Source organism: Oryctolagus cuniculus, chromosome 11, assembly GCF_964237555.1.
Source record: "Oryctolagus cuniculus chromosome 11, mOryCun1.1, whole genome shotgun sequence".
In the NCBI taxonomy this organism is placed as follows: domain Eukaryota; kingdom Metazoa; phylum Chordata; class Mammalia; order Lagomorpha; family Leporidae; genus Oryctolagus; species Oryctolagus cuniculus.
Window position 1 is genome coordinate 74,017,400 of NC_091442.1, and position 18,623 is coordinate 74,036,022.

Consider the following 18,623-nt stretch of genomic DNA (forward strand, 5'->3'; position numbering starts at 1 on the left):
TAGGAATTGTCAAATTTGCCAAAGTCCTGGGCCATAGTTCCTTTATTTGCAAAATAGGAAGATGGAGTCTATAATCTCTCCCACTCCCTCCCCATCCAATGCTTAGAATCACAACCTTGCTAATGATCGGGATTCACTCGAGAAAAGAGCATGTTCAAAATACAGATTTAGAAACATCACATGAGCTTCACAACCATGTACAATTTTAACATGTTTAAAATTAAAAAAATACAGATTTAGATCAAGAAATCTATATAGCTGTAAAAATCCCACAGGTGAATGAACCACCAGTAATTTTGGAGATCACCACATAACTGATGCGGGTAAATACACCCCCTACACAAAGAAAATTTGTCCCAACCACAAAATTCTCAAATCGATTTGAAAATTTCCAGGGGACCGGTAAAATGGGAGAAGCTTCAGAGTGACCTCCTTAGTCAAAAGGGTTCCCTACCTTCAAGAAGCAGAATGACAATGGTGCATTTTTGTGAGTTGGTGTAGCAATCTTGGGCTGCCACCTCTTTCAGGTGCTCATTCAGGTCTGGAGAGGACAACTGGCACCCCAGGGTGCCAAGAAACTTCGAATTTCCCCCTCCCCCTCTAACAGGTTCACGGCGGGCCAATTTTGAAGCGTTTAAGACCACTTCCACCAGCGCTCCGTCGCCGTCCTCGGAGGCCAGTGCCGCTCACCTACGTGGGACTGCTTTTAGTTCAAGAACCCTGAGACACCTGGGGTGAAAACGCTCCCGAGCTAAAGCAGACAGACTGCTGTCTGCCCCGCACAGCTTCGCTTTGCTAAAGGTGACCTCCATGGGATTCTAAAGCACTGCTAAAAACCCATTTGTCACTTGGACTTCCTCGCCCCGCATGGGTGAGGAAGGTAGAACTGGAGTGCTCGCTCACGACCTGTATTTATTCAGCGATTAGCCCAGCACTTTGATTTTAGGGCAAAAGTGGGCCAGACAGTGCGGCTGGCACAAAGATCAAAAAGGCCACCCATCGTTCGCTGGGGACGTCTGCCTCTTTACCCCGATAACTTTGTTTCTGGATAGGATTTGGGGTTCTGTGGGTTTGCTTGGAGAGCCCCCGTATCCCAGGCATTATTTGAAGCTGGCTCAGAGGATTCGCGCCTCATGCTTCGGGCCCTACGCGTCTGCCGCCGTGGCTCCGAGCAGGTCGCGCGTGGCTCTCGGGTCTGGGTCCCCGGAACGCAGGAAGGGGGTGAGGGCGAAGAACCCCTGTTGCGAGCGCGCCGCAGAGCGCTGGAAGCCACCCCGCGGAGGCGCAGTCGTAGCGCAGCGAACTCGCCAGCACCTCGCGCCGCCTGCTGCCTCCCGGCCGGCACTCCGCGAAGGAGGAGGGATCGGGAGGAGGGAAAGTGGGGCCGGCGGGGCGGGGGGTGCCTGGGAAGCCCGGCTGCGCTGACGTCACTGGGCGCGCAATTCGGGCTGCAGCGCTTTAAAGCTCGGGCGTGCGAGCGGCGATGCTGCTCCACAGCGCTCAGGCCGCCCGCAGCAGCAGCAGCCACGCGCAGCGCCACGGCCACCGCTGCAGCGAGCGCGGCTCCGGAGGCGGGCTTGGAGGCCACAGGCTTGGCGGGCCCCGCGGCGCGTCTCCTCGGCGCTCCCGCCGGGGGGCAGAAGCGCGGCGCGCAGGGCGGCCCGCGCCTGCTGAGGGGCAGCGGCCCGCCGAGAGGCGCCAGGCGCGCCACGGTCCGCAGCAGCCCGAGCGCTGCTTTCTGCCGGCGTCCAGCCCGCGGCCCCTTGCCTCGGGCACCATGGACACCTCCCGGGTCGGCGTGCTCCTGTCCTTGCCCGTCATGCTGCAGCTGGCGGCCGGGGGCGGCTCGCCGCTGCCGCGGGGCTGTCCCCTGAACTGTCTGTGCGAGCCCGACGGCAGGATGCTGCTCAGGGTGGACTGCTCCGACCTGGGGCTCTCGGAGCTGCCCTCCAACCTCAGCGTCTTCACCTCCTACCTGTAAGTGCGCCCTCACCTCCCGCGGGGAAGTGGGGACCTGTCCTAGAGGAAGCTCGCGGCTCCTCGGCGCCCTGCCTGTGTTGGACGGGAGGGCGACTTTGCCAGGGGCATTCTGGCCAGACCTGTGGCCGGCCCCAGAGAAGCGCACGTGGCTCAGAAAGGTAGCGCGGCTACACCGTCTATCTGAGCGCGCACAGATACGGCTTCTAGTGCCACCCCGGGGTCTCGCAGGTGCGCCGCAGCTTCCCGGTGCGGCACTGGGTGCGTGGCGGGAAGAGTGCGAGCGAGAATGGGCATTCGCGTGGGAGGGTGCGTTTGTGCCCTGGAGCAGGTCCCAGACCCTAAGCTTTAGCGGCGTTGCACGAAGTTCCCTCCAAGGAGCAGCCCAGCGTGCCCAGCGCCCAGGGGACTTAACGCTGCATCCTTGCACCGTCTCGTGTAGTAACCTTTTCCTCTCCTTTTTTTTTTTTTTTTTTCAACGAAGTGATTAAAATGTGGCAACCACAAACCCCGATTACAGCTGCCAGAACGTTATCTTTACCTCTGGCTGCCCGAGCCGCCGCCCTTTGAAGTGCCCGCGGCCGCGGTGTAATCTTTAACCATCCCCTCCCCCCGGGAGGAAAAGGGAAGGGGCTGACGGCGGCCGCGCGGGTCAGCCGCGGGGCCGACCTCCGCGGGGAGACCCGAGCTCCCTGCCATCCCCCTCGGGATCTTCCCACCGGTCAACCCACCGCGGCTGATAAGGCCCCGACCTCCGACGCCGGCAGCGGCTCCTTGGGAATCCCAAGGCTAGCAGGTGGACCGGTGGATGAGGTGACCCAGGCGTAGCTGGATTCCCGGGGACCAACGTGACTACTGCCCCCCCCCCCCGCAGGTCCAGACTCCGGGACACGGGGTGGAGACCACCCTGGGAAGCAGCGCGCGGGACCACTAGTTCTGAATTCCGGGCAGGATCCCAGTTTCGGCCTCTCTGATGTGCACTGTTGGCAAGAGCGAGTTGGGGATGTGCGTGGGCTTGTTCCTTCCCTCTGTTTTCTGGAGGGAAGGAGCATGAACAGGTTTTCACATCGCTTTCACAAGGTGTTGGATCTTCCTGACGACAGAGTAGGACAGAAAAACACATTGATGAGTGGTTTTTAGGTTTGTTTTTTCTTGTTTTGTTATTTACGTGCTGTCATATAGCATTTAAAGCAAGGGAATTCCTGCTCGATTTTAGTATTGGTAGATGGCAGTCACCTCCTGTCTACCATAAAATGGTTTAGGCGGCTTTTCTTGGCCCAAAAGGGTTATGAAATTATTTCCCCGCCGGGTTTCCTTCAGGTGCAGACATTGCATGTGGTAGTGATATTTTTCCAGCAATGGAAATGTGCTTTCATTAATGGTCATCTTCTCAGAATTCACATTTCCTCCTCCTGAACAGCTGTCTCTACTACAAAGCGAAATATCACCCCACCCCACCCCCCAACCTGTCTGGTCTCTGGGCAGGAGTCCGGGTTTCAAGGATAATGTGTTCTCCAGCGCAGGGGATTTCTGAGAGCAGTTTGGCCATTCACTTAGGAGCCTAAAACCATTCTTTCCCGTCTCTCTGAAGGAACTCAACCACAAGCAAAGGGGGTGTGCAGTGTCCCCTGACACGCCTACTATTTACATCCTACATCCATTATTAAATACATTTAAGAATAATGTCAAGGCTCTTTTCTCACTGGGAAAAAAAAATGTTATGTTAGGCTTCTATTACTAAAAGCATCCATTTCTGCCCAAACCGTTTCCCACGCAACTCAAATGCATTTAACTGCATCCTCCAGGTGCAGCCCCCTATCTGTCTGGCATTATAGATAACCCTTGAATTTCAGATACCATTAAGAAGTTAATCGTCTTATTATTCTCACACTATTTGATAGAGGCTGCAGCATGACCTAAGGGGAGGTTTTCTCAGTGCCTGACAAAATAGTAAATTCGCAGTGTCTGTGGAAGGTGATACAGTAAGTGTCAACTACTTGCTGCTAGTGATGAACATTTCAGAGAATGTAAATGCTTAATGTAGAAATTAGTGCTGACTTAAATCACCAATCTGATGCTCTTCATAATGTGTGATTTCATGATGTGGTTTCCTGTAGAGGACAGAACGCTAAATGCCAGGGGCCATAGGATACCCTTCCACTGTGGCTTGAGGGTTCTGGTGGGTTCTTGTAACAAGCTCAAAAACTCTCTGCACACAGGAAGGGTGAAGGACGCCCTCTTTTGGTTACACCTAGTATTATCTGTCCATTCCTGCCTTCATGCATGCAGTCACATCTAGAAGAGAAAGTTTGATGGACTTATGTTCAAGCAAATGAGCATTTGTTTTACTGCTTTTCTTATTTTAAGGACTAAGTTTGCTTTCAAAGGGACCACTTAGCTGTGGCTCTACTCCACTGGGGCCCAAAAGAAATTAAGCTTTGATGAGAAAGTTGCAGTGTGCAAAGACTGTTGAGTGAAAGGTCAAAACTACTCTCTTTGTTTGTAGTAGGTTTTCACCATTTATGTAGTCAAAATGTTATCTCTTAATCTTCCCGTCCAAAAAAGAACAAGCATTTCATTTTTTTCCAATAGATTAACAATGGCAAGTTTCAACTGTACACATTTGGCAAATAGATTTGCCACAATCTGATAGCTGGCTAGACAGGCTTGTAGGTAAAGAAAGCTTCTTAAATCTCTTCATTGACGGCAAGAGCTGTTTATGTGCCATTTTATAATCTTCCTTCCCAGAAAAGCTAAATCTTAAGCCGGTCCAAACATTAACTCTCTTTTCTTACTGAGCTGCTTTCTCCAGTAGATCTATAACTAGACCATTGAACATGGTGGGATCAGTAGGTTAAAAAGTGCTCTGTGTGTGTCTCCCTCCTCACCCTGTCTCCCTCTCCTCCTCTTTCTCTCTTTTTCTCCTGACTTCCCTTCCACCAACAGCTATTGATTCTGATTCTACCAAAAATAACTAATGAAGTTCACTCTACAGAAAATAAGGAACACACTGAGATTGAACTACTAAAGCATACAACAGGTTTACAGTGTCTCAATCTACCAGTAATAATGGGTCAGAAATAAAGTAGGCCTAGCATCTAACCTTATTATATGTAAGTCGTCTTAATACATCAAATGTGGACACATCTGCTCATGGGATCCTCAAAGTAAACTCTGCTGTGCCACTTTGATGTGTCCTTCATCCAGTTACTGTGGCACCCCGATAGAAAACTAAATCCCAGTGAATCACCCTCCAGAGTAAATGGTGCTTTTCTATTAGTCTAGAACTTAAAATGAAAATCAAGTTTTTCTTTGCTGTTACATTATGGTACAAAAATTTCATCCATAAGCAAGTTTATGTTGTATGAATCAAAGGAACCCAGAGAAAATAACTTTTTAAAAAATTTTATGGAGTTAGGTTATTTTTTCATTTATGACTGTGAAACAAAATATAATCTTACACAAAATTAGTAAAGCTGATGATAATAAGAACTGATCAAAAGTCACAGTTCGTTAAATTAAGAGCTACCCTGGTAACATATATGTGTGTTAAGCACCTACAATACAGTTTCAAAATTAAAAATACAGTTTTAGAATCTTCCCTGAAAATGATTTATCTCTGCTTCCCTTCAAGCAAATTATTTTATAAGAAACTATTTATATTTTAGAAATGGTTACAAAAGTGTTATCCAACCTACTTTTCAAATATAATAATATCAACAGTTTTCTGCATTTTAATGAATTTCCTTCTTTTTCTCCAGTATTCCTAGGAGTTTTTCCCATAGTATTTGTTATGGGGCTAATTATTGAACCTAACTGACTAAATTAATCTAAGTAATTTTTTAAAATAATTAATTCTGGTTCAAACATTATGTGGCATGAATATAGATTAAGTTTTTTCCTGAATATGTTCAGCATGTGAAAGGCAGAATTTGTGTGACAAGAATGAATTTTTATACTTAACAAACACAGTCTTCGCTTTGGTCTTTCTTCTATTTTCTTCAAAGTAAAAGAGTTCTGATTAAACAACAAAAGGTAGCAATCATATATGACTTAGAAGATTAGACTCAAAAAGTAACCTGTGCAGTTAAAATCATGATTTGATAGTGGACTCATTCATGCTTGGGTGTGTTTAAAAGAATTTCAGACACACCAAACTGATCTGTGATTTCTCATAAATAAGTCTTTTTATCTGAGTTGAATTAAAGTCACCAATGATATATATTACATAACCAAATAAAACAGGTGATTATCTAGTCCTTTTGTTATGCTTGATGTATCTTAGTAGGACTTCATGTTAGAACTACCTGTGAGTTCCAACCCACTGCAACTCTTTTATTCCAGTTTCTGTTCACTTCAGTTCACATTTTTATTTAGCCTTGTAGTGACCAACCAGATGCTCCTATTTTGGCTGTGGGACTCCTTATCTATGAGAAAAGGAGACGTTGCCAGGGCTATTCTTTGAAATTTTTCATTACATTTCTCATAGTTCAAAATCAATTTGGTTCCCTATAGGTTACATGGTGGGAAGTGGGTCCACTCTTGAAATATGTAGCATTTTCTTCCACCCATGCCAGTTTTTGTTGTTGTTGTTGTTACACTGATGAAACCCAATTGGAATGCCTTACTTGAACATTTACACATGGAGTAATATTATCTAGTGGTAATGTTAAAAGGCTCTTTTTTAAACAAGATGTATTTATTTATTTGCAAGTCAGAGTTACACAGAGAGAGCAGAGGCAGAGAGAGAGAGAGAGGTCTTCCATCTAATGGTTCATTCCCCAATTGACCACAACGGCTGGAGCTGCGCTGATCTGAAGCCAGAAGCCAGGAGCTTCTTCTAGGTCTTCCACACGGGTGCAGGGGCCCAAGGACTTAGGCCATCCTCTCTACTGCTTTCCCAGGCCATAGCAGAAAGCTATGATCAGAAATGGAGCAGCCAGGACTGGAGCTGGTGTCCATATGGGATGCTGGAGCTTCAGGCCAGAGCCATAACCTGCTGCGCCACAGCGCTGGCCCCTAAAAGACTCTTAACAGTGTGTTCGCACTAGTGAGGGAACTGTTCAAAAGATGCTTCTTAAGCAGGAATGCTGTCTTATACCCTCCTATATTAGTTCTATTTTTAATGTTCAAGTATAGAATTTGAGAAGCTGAAATTGACTTTGAGAGTATGCCAAAGAATATGACCATGAAACATCTTAAATTCAGATAGAGGCTGGCGCCGTGGCTCACTTGACTAATTCTCCACCTGCGGCGGCGGCACCCAAGGTTCTAGTCCCTGTTAGGGCGCCCGGTACTAGTCCCGGTTGCTCCTCTTCCAGTCAAACTCTCTGCTGTGGCCCGGGAGAGCAGTGGAGGATGGCCCAAGTGCTTGGGTCCCTCCCTGCACCCACATGGGAGACCTAGAAGAAGCTCCTGGCTCCTGGCTTCAGATCGGCACAGCTCCGGCCGTTGTGGCCATTGCGGGGGGGGGGGGGGGGGGGTGTGTGAACCAACAGAAGGAAGACCGTTCTGTCTGTCTCTCTCTCACTGTCTATAACTCTCTCTCCCACACTGTTAACTCTGCCTGTCAAAAAACAATTCAGATAGAACAATAATTCAGAATGTAATGATGGATTTTCTATCCTTCTGGGTTTTTTTTTTTCTTTTCGCTAGTCTTTGTGCTCCACTATGAGCAGGAAATTTCCTACTTTATACCCCACACCAGTGCCTGACTGTTAAGAGAAATTTGGTAAATATTGTAGTGTTAAATTTAGTAAAATTGGCTGAACCAGCTGCTAGAATCTTAGTGGTCAAAAGGGGTCAGGAAAAGGTAGGTGAGAACTTCTAGTCTACAAGTAACAGAACACAAGTCTCCCAGTATCCCACAATTATGACTCAGCCCTATTTGAAATACAATTTGGAGGCCGGCACCGCGGCTCACTAGGTTAATCCTCCACCTTGCGGCGCCGGCACACCGGGTTCTAGTCCCGGTCGGGGCGCCGGATTCTGTCCCGGTTGCCCCTCTTCCAGGCCAGCCCTCTGCTGTGGCCAGGGAGTGCAGTGGAGGATGGCCCAAGTGCTTGGGCCCTGCACCCCATGGGAGACCAGGAGAAGTACCTGGCTCTTGCCATTGGATCAGCACGGTGCGCCGGCCGCGGCGGCCATTGGGATGATGTTTGGTCAAGCTGTTAAGATAGCAGTTCACATGCCCAAGTCCCACATCCGAGTGCCTGGGTTCAAGTTGCGGTTCCCTTCCTGATTCCAGCTTCATGCTAATATGTACCCTAGGAGGCAGTAGATGTTTAAGTAGTTGAGTCCCACCAGCCACATGAGAGACAGGTTCAATTGCTGACTCTGGGCTGCAGCCTGGCCTAGCCCTAGCCATTGCAAGCATTTGGAGAGTAGATTGGAGTATGGGAGCCCTCTCCAGTTGTCTGTCTTTCTGTCTATTTCTCTTTGTTTCTCTCTACCACATAGGCAAAAATTTAAAATCTCAAATCTAAAGAAAAGGAATACAGTTTAATTGTGTTCAGTTTACATGATGCAGTGAGTTGCTTATTTTCATATACACACCAGAATTTACATATCCAAAGTACTTTATTATCTTGATAATAACAGCTGATGTTATATTGTCCTTCTTGAGTGTCAGGCACTATACTAAATATGCTACTGGGTTATACACCTCACAGCAACTTTGTGATGCAGATATTATTGTCATTCGGGGGTGGGGGGCTGTAAGCTTATTTCAAGAATATTTCCACTGCTCAAAAACATCTTTGGACCTCCTTAAAGTTATCTTTGGGGCCAGTTTACCAGCAACACGAAAAACACCAGCCTTCTTACAGTCATGTCTCAATAATTGTGATTGGTGCTAAAATATTTTTGGCATATTTTTCTTTTTAGAAACAGAATTTATGAATTTGCCTGTTGCAGAGTAAAGTGAAGTTTTTAATTTCCAATAAAATGAGCATTATATTACATAGTTTAATATTTTCAGTTTAATAGGTATCTTTTTATATATCCACTTTTTTACTGCCATAGACACCATTTTTGTTGTCTCTAAGTCAGATAAATTATGATGGGTGCCAAAATATTGTCAAGTGTAATCAATAGATTGGTAACCTTTTAGGAGAGAATAAACCTTTTTTTTTTTTTTTTTTTTTTTTTTTTGCTATGCCGGATCTATGTGTCAAAGAAAATAGGTGCATCTTTGCAGTTATTCCCCCGTTCAGTGACATGAACTTTCTTGATAGGCAGGCTTTATTTGAGTTCGTATTCACCTTTAAGACAGATGAAGTGAGATGAATTGGTGGTGTCACAAAGTTATCACAATGGCATTCTTTTGATTCAGAATACAGAACAACAGATGCTCCTCAACTTAGGACAGAGTGAGTTGAAAGTATCATTAAGTCAAAATGGCACTTAACGCAGCTAACCTACTTAGCAACACAGCACAGTGTTGAGTATGTGTTGTTCACCTGCATGATTGTGGAGCTCACTGGGAGCTGTGCTCACTGCTGCCACCCAGCATCATGAGAGAACATCATAAAGTGGTGTAGCCACTGTGGAAGACAGTATGGAGATACTTCAGAAATCTGAATATAGACCTACCATATGATCCAGCCATCCCACTCCTGGGAATTTACCCAAACAAAATGAAATCGGCACATGAAAGAATTTTCTGTACCCCCATGTTTATTGTAACTCAGTTCACAATAACCAAGATATGGAATCAACCCAGATGTCCATCAACTGAAGGCTGGAACACTGGTAGAGAAATTATGTTATATATACACTACAGAATACTACACAGCAGTAGGAGAAAAAAAATGAAACCCTGTCATTTGCAACAAAATAGTTGCAACTGGAAACCATTATACTTAATGAAATAAGCCAGTCCCCCCAAAAAACAAATGTCATATGTTTTCCCTGAGCTGTGGTAATTAATAGAGTACCTAAAAGGAAAACCTATGGAGTGAAATTGCTATTTTGAGATTCAATGATTCTTAATAGCTCTTGTCTCAACTGTTGAGGAACAGTGTTTTTTTTTCTTCATACTATCTGTTGAACTCTTAGTGTAGGGTTAATCTTATGAGTATAAAATTAACTGAAAATAGACCTTTGTAAAAGTTAAGAATGGGAGTAGGAGAGGGAGGAGGAAGTGTGGGAGCGTGGGCAGGAGGAAGGGTATGGTGGGAAGAATCACTATATTCCTGAATCTGTATATAGGAAATACGTGAAATTTGTATACCTTAAATATGTTTTTTTTAAATTTTTAAAAAGAGAGAGCATTGTATTACATAGTGATAGTTCCCAAAAATATCAAACCCAAAGTTGGAGGTGTGGTTTCTACTGGATGCCTGTTGCCTTCTCATCATAAGTCAGAGGTGATCTGTATTTCAAAATTTTATCAAAGTCCTCAACATGGATTTTAAAACTTTGCATGGCTTAACAATTATAACAGTAATACAGACTTCTTTGTCAATTAGAAATCTGGATAAGTCAGAGAAAAATCCTTCCCTTCAAATAAAGAAGAATCTTTCCTGAACTACACATTTAATTTCTTCAGACCTTCAAGTCATTTGCTAATATAAACCTGATAAACATTAATCATTTATTATATTGAAAAATTAACATGAAGAGCCAAGAAGCAATCACTTAGTTATAAATTACATTCAGTATAAAGAGCCCCTCATCCAATAAGTAATGATGTTAAGAAAACTTAAGATAGATTGGGACACAATCTCTAAAAGCTTTTAAAACATCATTCTCACACACTAATCATGTAAATGTATTGAGAAAGCCCTAATTTTCAAGTGTCCCATTTTTAATTTAGGCATACTTTTCCTATCTTCATTTTCTCCGTCATGCCTTCGGGAGGAATTTCCCTTCATCTTTGAACAATGACTGTGGTGCTCACGGGAGAAGAAGCAATCTCACGCACGTACTAACACCCACCACAACACACCAGTAAGAAGCAACTTTCTTTGTGCCACTCGCTTGGCAGAAATGATACATACATTGACAAGACATGGCAGTGGAGGGTCAGCCCTTTTAAAGGGAGAGACTTGGGGGCTGGCTGTGTTAAGGCACCTTCGGTCCCGTTCAGAAGCTGAAATGCAGAAGACAATCGTCCTGGCAAAGGGAGCCCAACTCCAGCTGAGAACGCCTGCTCTGAGCTGACCTTCCTCATCAGCCTGCCAACAGAGATTAAGCTTCCTCAAGTGGTTCCTTGTTAGCTGGCTTTTTCCCCAGTGTTGCTCATCTTTCACAACTGGAAGCCAAGTGTTTCAAACTGTTACTCAATTTTGTAGCCAAATTCCTTTATTTCCTCCTCCCACCTCCTCCCTCCCTCCCTTTCTCCACACACACACACACACACACACACACACCCCTACCCCTGCGGTGGTTAAGCTTCCATGTGTGTCTCCTTTCCAAAGCCTACATGAAGAGGAGAACCTAAGAATTTTTATGTTTCACTAAACTAAAATAAAAGCCTGATAAATATTTTTGTTTTCCTTTTTCTTGAAATCTTGATTAAGTAGAGCAGGGACCTTTACAAAAGATGTCTATTGCAAAAATAACCTTCCTTTGATCAAAAAAAAAAAAAAAAAAGCCACAAAAGTGTATTTCTCAGGAAAGTAGGAAACCACACATGATCTCAAGTGGAAAAAATATAAAGAATTTGCTGAATTTTTAACCTTCGTACATAACAAAGATATTATTTTAAAGTTGGTTGGTTAATGTGGACTGTTAGAACTTTCATTGTGTTGTGTTTGGGTTTACTTAGTGTTATTTTAATGAATTTATTGGTTTGACACACAAAACACCACATGGTGCATGAAATTTTTAGATTATAAATGTTCTTGGGAGGCCACTTACTTGAAGGAACTCTGTTATGTAATCAATCAGTCTTTAAATCTGTCAGCATGAAAGTAACCTTTCAGTCTTTGTATACATTTGAAGGTGAAGATTATTTGGTTATGGAAGCCAAATAAAAATTTCCATGGAAGGGATTATATTCCTTAATTATCTATTTTGTGTATATATACTGAGACTTTCACAATACACATTTATTTCACAATGTATGTTGAATGAACCTACAAAATGAGTTTGGAATCTTCTGCTAAAGGCTGCGATAAGGAATCTTCCTTTTTGTTTTCTCTTCATACTTCCTGTCCTAATGGGCCCCTTATCCGACATCTCTGCATTTGGGAATAGGCTGATTCTATAATTGTTATAAGGTTAACTGCACAATAGAGCAAGGCCTAGGAAGAAGATAGCAAGGGAAATGAGAGACTGAGAAATGTGCTACTCGGGGGCAGTGCAGCAACTAGGGGTGATGGGGCTCCACTGTGCACCTGTTCCCAGGTGATACACTTCTCCTGCCTCTCTCCTTACCTTTGTCCATCCCTCCGAGATAGTATCAGAGAACAGGAAGGATACACTGCCCTTATCTCAGACACTTTCCTCGCCAGGGCTTCAAACTACATGATGAAGGGAAGTTTAGGATGAAAAATCTTGTGATTAAAGTGTCAACTCTAAATACACTAAGATTGGGGTCTTTGACTTTTAAATTGGAGGGGATACATCACTATCCCTGTGCTGAAAGGTCTTAACTTGGCTGCAGCCCCTGGTTCTCAGCAGCTGTTGTTCTCTCAGTGCAACAGTATACAGGAGGAAGTTTAAGATCTTTTTTCATTGACTCTTCAAGCAGTCACAAAAGGAAGTCCTAGAGAAAACAGGATTTTTCCAGGGTATCAGCCTATCTCATTTTGAAGATCTCAAAAGTTTTAGCAACATTAGCTGACAGCAAGTATTCACCTGCCCACCTTACAGCTGCTGACCTTCTAGCAAAACTCCTATCTCCCCAGTGGATATGATCTGGAACCAAGTGACTATTACATAGTAATTTGACATCCCTGTTGTCTTAGCTGTAGAAATGCCTTAGAACTCAATAAATTGTGTTTTAGGAAGGAAAGGCTAATTTTGGTATATTTATATTAATTATAATAAAAACTAACTTAGAGCTTGTACAAGCTATAGTTAGTGTAAGCTCTACTATAAAGAACTAAAAGGATAATATTTTATGCACAAATTACCAGAATGACTAATAAGAATACCTAAGGTCATATCACACAGTGCAAGACTAAATTCAATCATGATTGCTACAGCATTACCTCAATTGCCCAAATAAATGGAATTAAAATCACTTAGATGGGTTACAGAGCATTTCTGTAAGTCAAAAGCTATGTCTACTCAGCGAATTTAGAACAGCTAATTTCTAGACCTTGGAAGTCACATAATTCAACACTTTTGTTTGACAGATAAAAAATTCATGTTCATAAGAAATAATGATGAACCCAAAATCATAGAGCTGGCCAGGTTGGAATTGGAACCTAGGTCTCCTAAAAAGCCCAGTCTAGTACTCCTTCTTGTCACTACTGTTCTACAATGCCAGGTACTCAAATGAATTCAGTACCTCCCAGTGACTTTCCAAATGTTGCTAAATATCCTGTTGCTTCTGTATATTATATGTGGTCATATCTAGGCATGTGCCTGCAATTGAATCTTTCATCTTATTTTGATCGTTTGTAGATAGATAAGGTACCTCTGTATCACCTAAAGATCTGCAGAGCAAAAGGAACAATCAGATTTAGTTTAAGAAATGCATAATCCGCGGCCAGCGCTGTGGCGCAGTGGGTTAACGCCCTAGCCTGAAGCATCCCATATGGGCGTCGGCTGCTCCACTTCCAATCCAGCTCTCTGCTATGGCCTGGGAAAGCAGTAGAAGATGGCCCAAGTCCTTGGGCCCTGCACTTGCGTGGGAGACCCGGAGGAGGCTTCTGGCTCCTGGCTTCGAATCGGCACAGCTACAGCCGTTGCAGCCAATTGGGGAGTGAACCAACAGATGGAGGATCTCTCTCTCTCTCTCTCTGCCTCTGCCTCTCTGTAACTCTGTCTTTCAAGTAAATAAGGTAAATCTTTAAAAAAAAATGCATAACCCATTTCTCAAATTTCCATTCATAGCAGTTAAGCGTACATTTATTGTAATTTAAAACTTGTCGCTTTAATTTAGGCCACCTTAATACACATCTTGTACACATCTTATTCTCCTTTCTCCTCCAGCACTGAAATTATATTTAGTTTAGCTTCTCTTCACATTTTGCCTGAACAATTGTGGCAGTTTCTTGTCCTGGTCTACAAAGAACTCCAACACACTTCCTATACACACTTCGTACCATGCCACTAGGCTACCTAAGATGTACCTCTGGTCAAGTCTCTCCTCCATCCAATCCTTTGATGATTTTCTATGGCTTTTACAATAGAGCTAATATCTCAGAATAGACGACAAAACTGACTTCTCTTACTTCATCTACCTCCTGCAACCCCTGCTGCAGCCCCCCAGGCTCCCTTCTCCCCTGCCAGACTCCCTTCTCCCTAGCCATACCAAACTAGATCCAACAATTTCCCTATTTCATGCCTCCAAGTGCTCACATGTGTTGGCCTCTGGAATTTCATCCTTCCTCTGCATCTTGCTAACTTCTCTGAGTATGAGTCTCTACTCAGTTCAAACGTCAGCTCTTCTGGGAAGGCTTCCGTGATCACCGTCTTTAATGCTCACACAATATGCCATGCCCACCTCCGTCATGACACTCACCACTCTTGATCACCATACTTGATCTATTTATCTATTTCTTCTACTGAACTATATGCCTCTTGAACTGTAGGTATTCTTTGACCAGATAAGAGGTATCTCCTTAAAATTGGATCAAAAGGCAGAGTTTCTGTATATCTATTGTGTTTCCTATTTTATGATACTTTGACATATTGGGCTCTTGTGATTCTAGAGATACTGTCCTTCTTGGGAACAGCTAATTTCTAGAAATAGCAAATGACTCCCCTGTGGGTGAACCTTTCATCTGCAAACCAATCAAACCAAAGCCCTCGACCCCCACCCACCTCCTTCGTAAGCTTCTGTAGGATTCTTACACTCTAGATTACTATTCCCCTGTCCTAATCTCTCTAGCAAGTCAGGACAGTCTCCACCCCAAACCCTGCTGAAATTACTCACAGTAGCCAAGCCTACCCCCACAAACTGTGCCTTGTCCATTCCCTCCTGTGGAAACCACAATGAAAGCTGTTGTCTGTGCTTTCCTAACGCCCCTTCCTCCTGCTGTCTGACCTCAGGGCTTCCCTGTATGGTCACACATAGGCCAGTGTGCTCCTTCCTCAAGCAAACTAAGAACTCCAAACTACCTTTTCAGGAGCAGTTGTCCCCTGATCTGTTGGCCTCATCATATCTGAATGATATCAAAACCACATTTTAAAACAACTCTGTGCCCATGTGTGTCTGTGCCTGGGCAACCTCAAAAGGCGGTAAGGCCCAGACGATGAATGGAGAGTCAGCACTGTTTTCTCTGGAGGGCACTCTCCTGTTCCCCTCCTCTCGGTGTCAGACTTGTACTCTGTCCACACCTAAGAAGTAAGGTGTCATTTTCTCTAGTCACCAAATGTGCAGCCCAGAGTGAGATTAGCTGATATAATCTCCAGTGTAATCTTTTTTTTTTTTTTTTTTTTTTGACAGGCAGAGTGGACAGTGAGAGAGAGAGACAGAGACAAAGGTCTTCCTTTACCGTTGGTTCACCCTCCAATGGCCGCCGCCAGCGCCAGCACACCGTGCTGATCCGAAGCCAGGAGCCAGAAGCTTCTCCTGGTCTCCCATGCGGGTGCAGAGCCTGAGGACTTGGGCCATCCTCCACTGCACACCCGGGCCACAGCAGAGAGCTGGCCTGGAAGAGGGGCAACTGGGACAGAACCCGGCGCCCCGACCAGGACTAGAACCCCATGTGCCGGTGCCACAGGCGGAGGATTAGTCTATTGAGCCGCGGCACTGGCCCAGTGTAATCTTATGACATGATGACAGAGAGGTTCTTTCCTCTAAACTCGACAGACCGCATTGTTTGTAAGCTTCCAAGAGAAAAAACATTCAAGAAGTACAGTTAATACTTTTATCTCCAGTATCCTGTTTGACCATCACAACAGACATTAAAATAGTTATTGTGATCTTCACCCTACAGATGAGAAAATCTCTTGATAAAGATCAAAGCCCTGTCTTCAGTGCCCTTGGCAAGATGCTCTGTGCCTCAGTTCTCCTATCTATAAAATGGCCATGATAATGACTCCTCCCTCATTGGGTTGTTGTGGAGCTTGGTAAGGAGATGTACCTCATCCATGGTGCATATATTACATATTAGATGCTATTATTTTCGTTGCTGATCATATGACACTTGTTATCACACTAAACTCATGCCTTTCAAACACACCATATTTCTTCTTACTGTAAATTTCTGAAATAGCTCAACTGCCCTGAATCTTTGTAAGTGTATTTTTCATTAAACAAGATTTGTTTAATGCTACAAATAAGGGGAGACCAGCAGAGAGACATCAACTAAGAAAAGAAGAATAGGGGGAGAAGAAAGGAGGAACTTCAAATGAATTAGGCATCACTTTGCATCTGTTATAAACAAACTTTTCTTTCATCTCTGATTCTTGGTGTCAGATAGATACAAGAGTTATGTTTTGAGTGAAGTTCTGTTTTCACATGGGTGTGTAGACACTGCACAAATCTCCAGGATAGTTGTTGGCTGAGTGAATTATTTACCTCAAGGACAAGGCTGAAGGCCAAGTGTTAGAAATCCATCTCTGAGGGCCAGCACTGTGGTGCAGTGAGTTAAAGCCCCGGCCTGCAGCGCCAACATCCCATATAGGCACTGGTTTGAATCCTAGCTGCTCCACTTCTTATCCAGCTCCTTGCTAATGTGCCTGGGAAAGCAGCTGAAGATGGCCCAAGTCCTTGGGCCCCCCTGCACTGACATGGGAGACCTGAAAGAAGCTCCTGGCTCCTGGCTTCGAATCAGCTCAGCTCTGGCCATTGCAGCCATTTGGGGAGTGAACCAGAAGATGGAAGATCTCTCCCTGTCTCTACCTCTTTCTGTGAATCTGTCTTCCAAATAAACAATTTAAAAAAAAAAATCCACCCCTCAGATATGATTTAATGAATAATTGGCCCATAATTTGGGATTGAATTGTCTTTAATTTTCATTTATTTTTCATTTTATTTGAAAAAGAGGCTGAAATAGAGATTTTCCATCTGCAGGACAGAGACCCAACTATTTGAATCATTACCTGATACCCGCTAGGGTCCACATTAGCAGGAAGCTGGGATTGGAAGCTGAGCTGGGAGCTGAACCAGCACTCAGAAAAGGGATGTAGACATCCAAGTAATGTCTTAAGCACTATACAGACACTCACCCCTTGAATATTTTTATCCTCTTGTTTTTCATCTCATCCACTCCTATGATTTTTCTTGACTATGGAGAAAAAATCCAGCATAGTAGCTTCTTGGGCTCTTAAATGCTCCAATGTCAGCTGTTGGTTTGCTCCAGCAGCAGGTGAGAGATGATGGTTTTAGGGCAATTGAAAGGCAGCAGAGAATCTAGCATTCCCAAAACCAAATATGCATGCATTCAGGGAAAACCAAGGCTTCAACACTACAAACATGTTTTTCATTTTTTTAATATTGATAATCTGAACAATAATTCTCTAAGGACAGAAACTTATTTCAGGAAAAGGCTGATTTATAGGTGAAACATGCATGAGAGCTGAATTTTCATGAAGAACTTCAGTAGCTCTCTTTGAGAAAGAAGCAGTTGGTTCAAAATAATTGCTGGAAGATCTTTCAATCAGTGATGACAATGAGGCTAAAATAATTCCCTGGGGAATGAGAAACCAGTGACATGAATTTGTGTAGGAGAGGGAATTCTGTGTTAAGGGAGGGGGGCAATGTAGCACATGGGCATGCATTTAGAGTAGGAAGCCTTTGGAATTAGGCACAACGGTCCCCAGCAGAGTGGGGAACTGTGTGAGCAATTCTTGGAAGAGTCTTACAATTTCTCTAGATGAGTCCTGTGTGACCATCTCTGTAGGAGTCCTGTATCTTCTGCAAAAGAGGTGAGCTGCTTTGCCCATAATTAATGAAATCAGGAGAGTAGATCTGAACAGGACAAGAAAATCTTGTATCCTAACACATGTGGAAAGATGATTCTGGAACTCCCAAGTGCCTACTGACTTTTTAAAATGGACAATTGATTTATGTTTTACTACTCTAAACCAAATGGAAGGAATGTTCAGGCAGGTAACTATTGCGTGTCATCCAGAAGCACAGACAGGAGAGGTGGGCTCTGACAGTACAACTTTCTTAGTTTCAACAATCACCAAACCAAAGGGAAACGGAAGCACCAAAGTCAATCAATTGCCTGTGAAGCTCAGAAGGTTCCTTCTCAGACATAGGGAAATTCTCCAGGAGGACAGGGAATTAAGGAAAGGGGCAGCACAGAGGACACAGTGGCAAATTAGAAATAAAAAAGCTCCCAAAGGGATTCAAGGGTGAGACAGAGTGGGAAGCAAGAAGATGCACTTCCTATGTGGCACACATCTTGGCTCCTGGCTCCACTGAGGAGCTGGCTCACCCAGGGAGTAACATTCAGTCCTTCAAGGGAACCGCAAAACACAGTAACACACACAAACACATACATAGACACTATCTTATGTCTACTTTTCCACATGGAAGAAACGAACCAAAAAAAAAAAAAAAAACACAC

The 18,623-nt window shown here is 44.1% G+C and overlaps 1 protein-coding gene across 2 annotated transcripts in view; it reads left to right on the forward strand.

Moving 5' to 3' along the window:
- Positions 1-1,480: 1,480 nt before the first annotated feature.
- The window catches only part of LGR5 (leucine rich repeat containing G protein-coupled receptor 5), a 136,879-nt gene continuing 119,736 nt past the window's right edge, over positions 1,481-18,623 (forward strand). Inside the window, exon 1 of one of the 2 annotated variants that reach the window (XM_008256789.4) lies at positions 1,481-1,977. In XM_008256789.4, coding sequence (XP_008255011.2) covers positions 1,484-1,977 — 494 coding nt within the window. In that variant the 5' untranslated portion in view covers positions 1,481-1,483. The remainder of the gene's footprint in view (positions 1,978-18,623) is intronic. The other variant, XM_002711332.5, reaches the window with a different exon arrangement.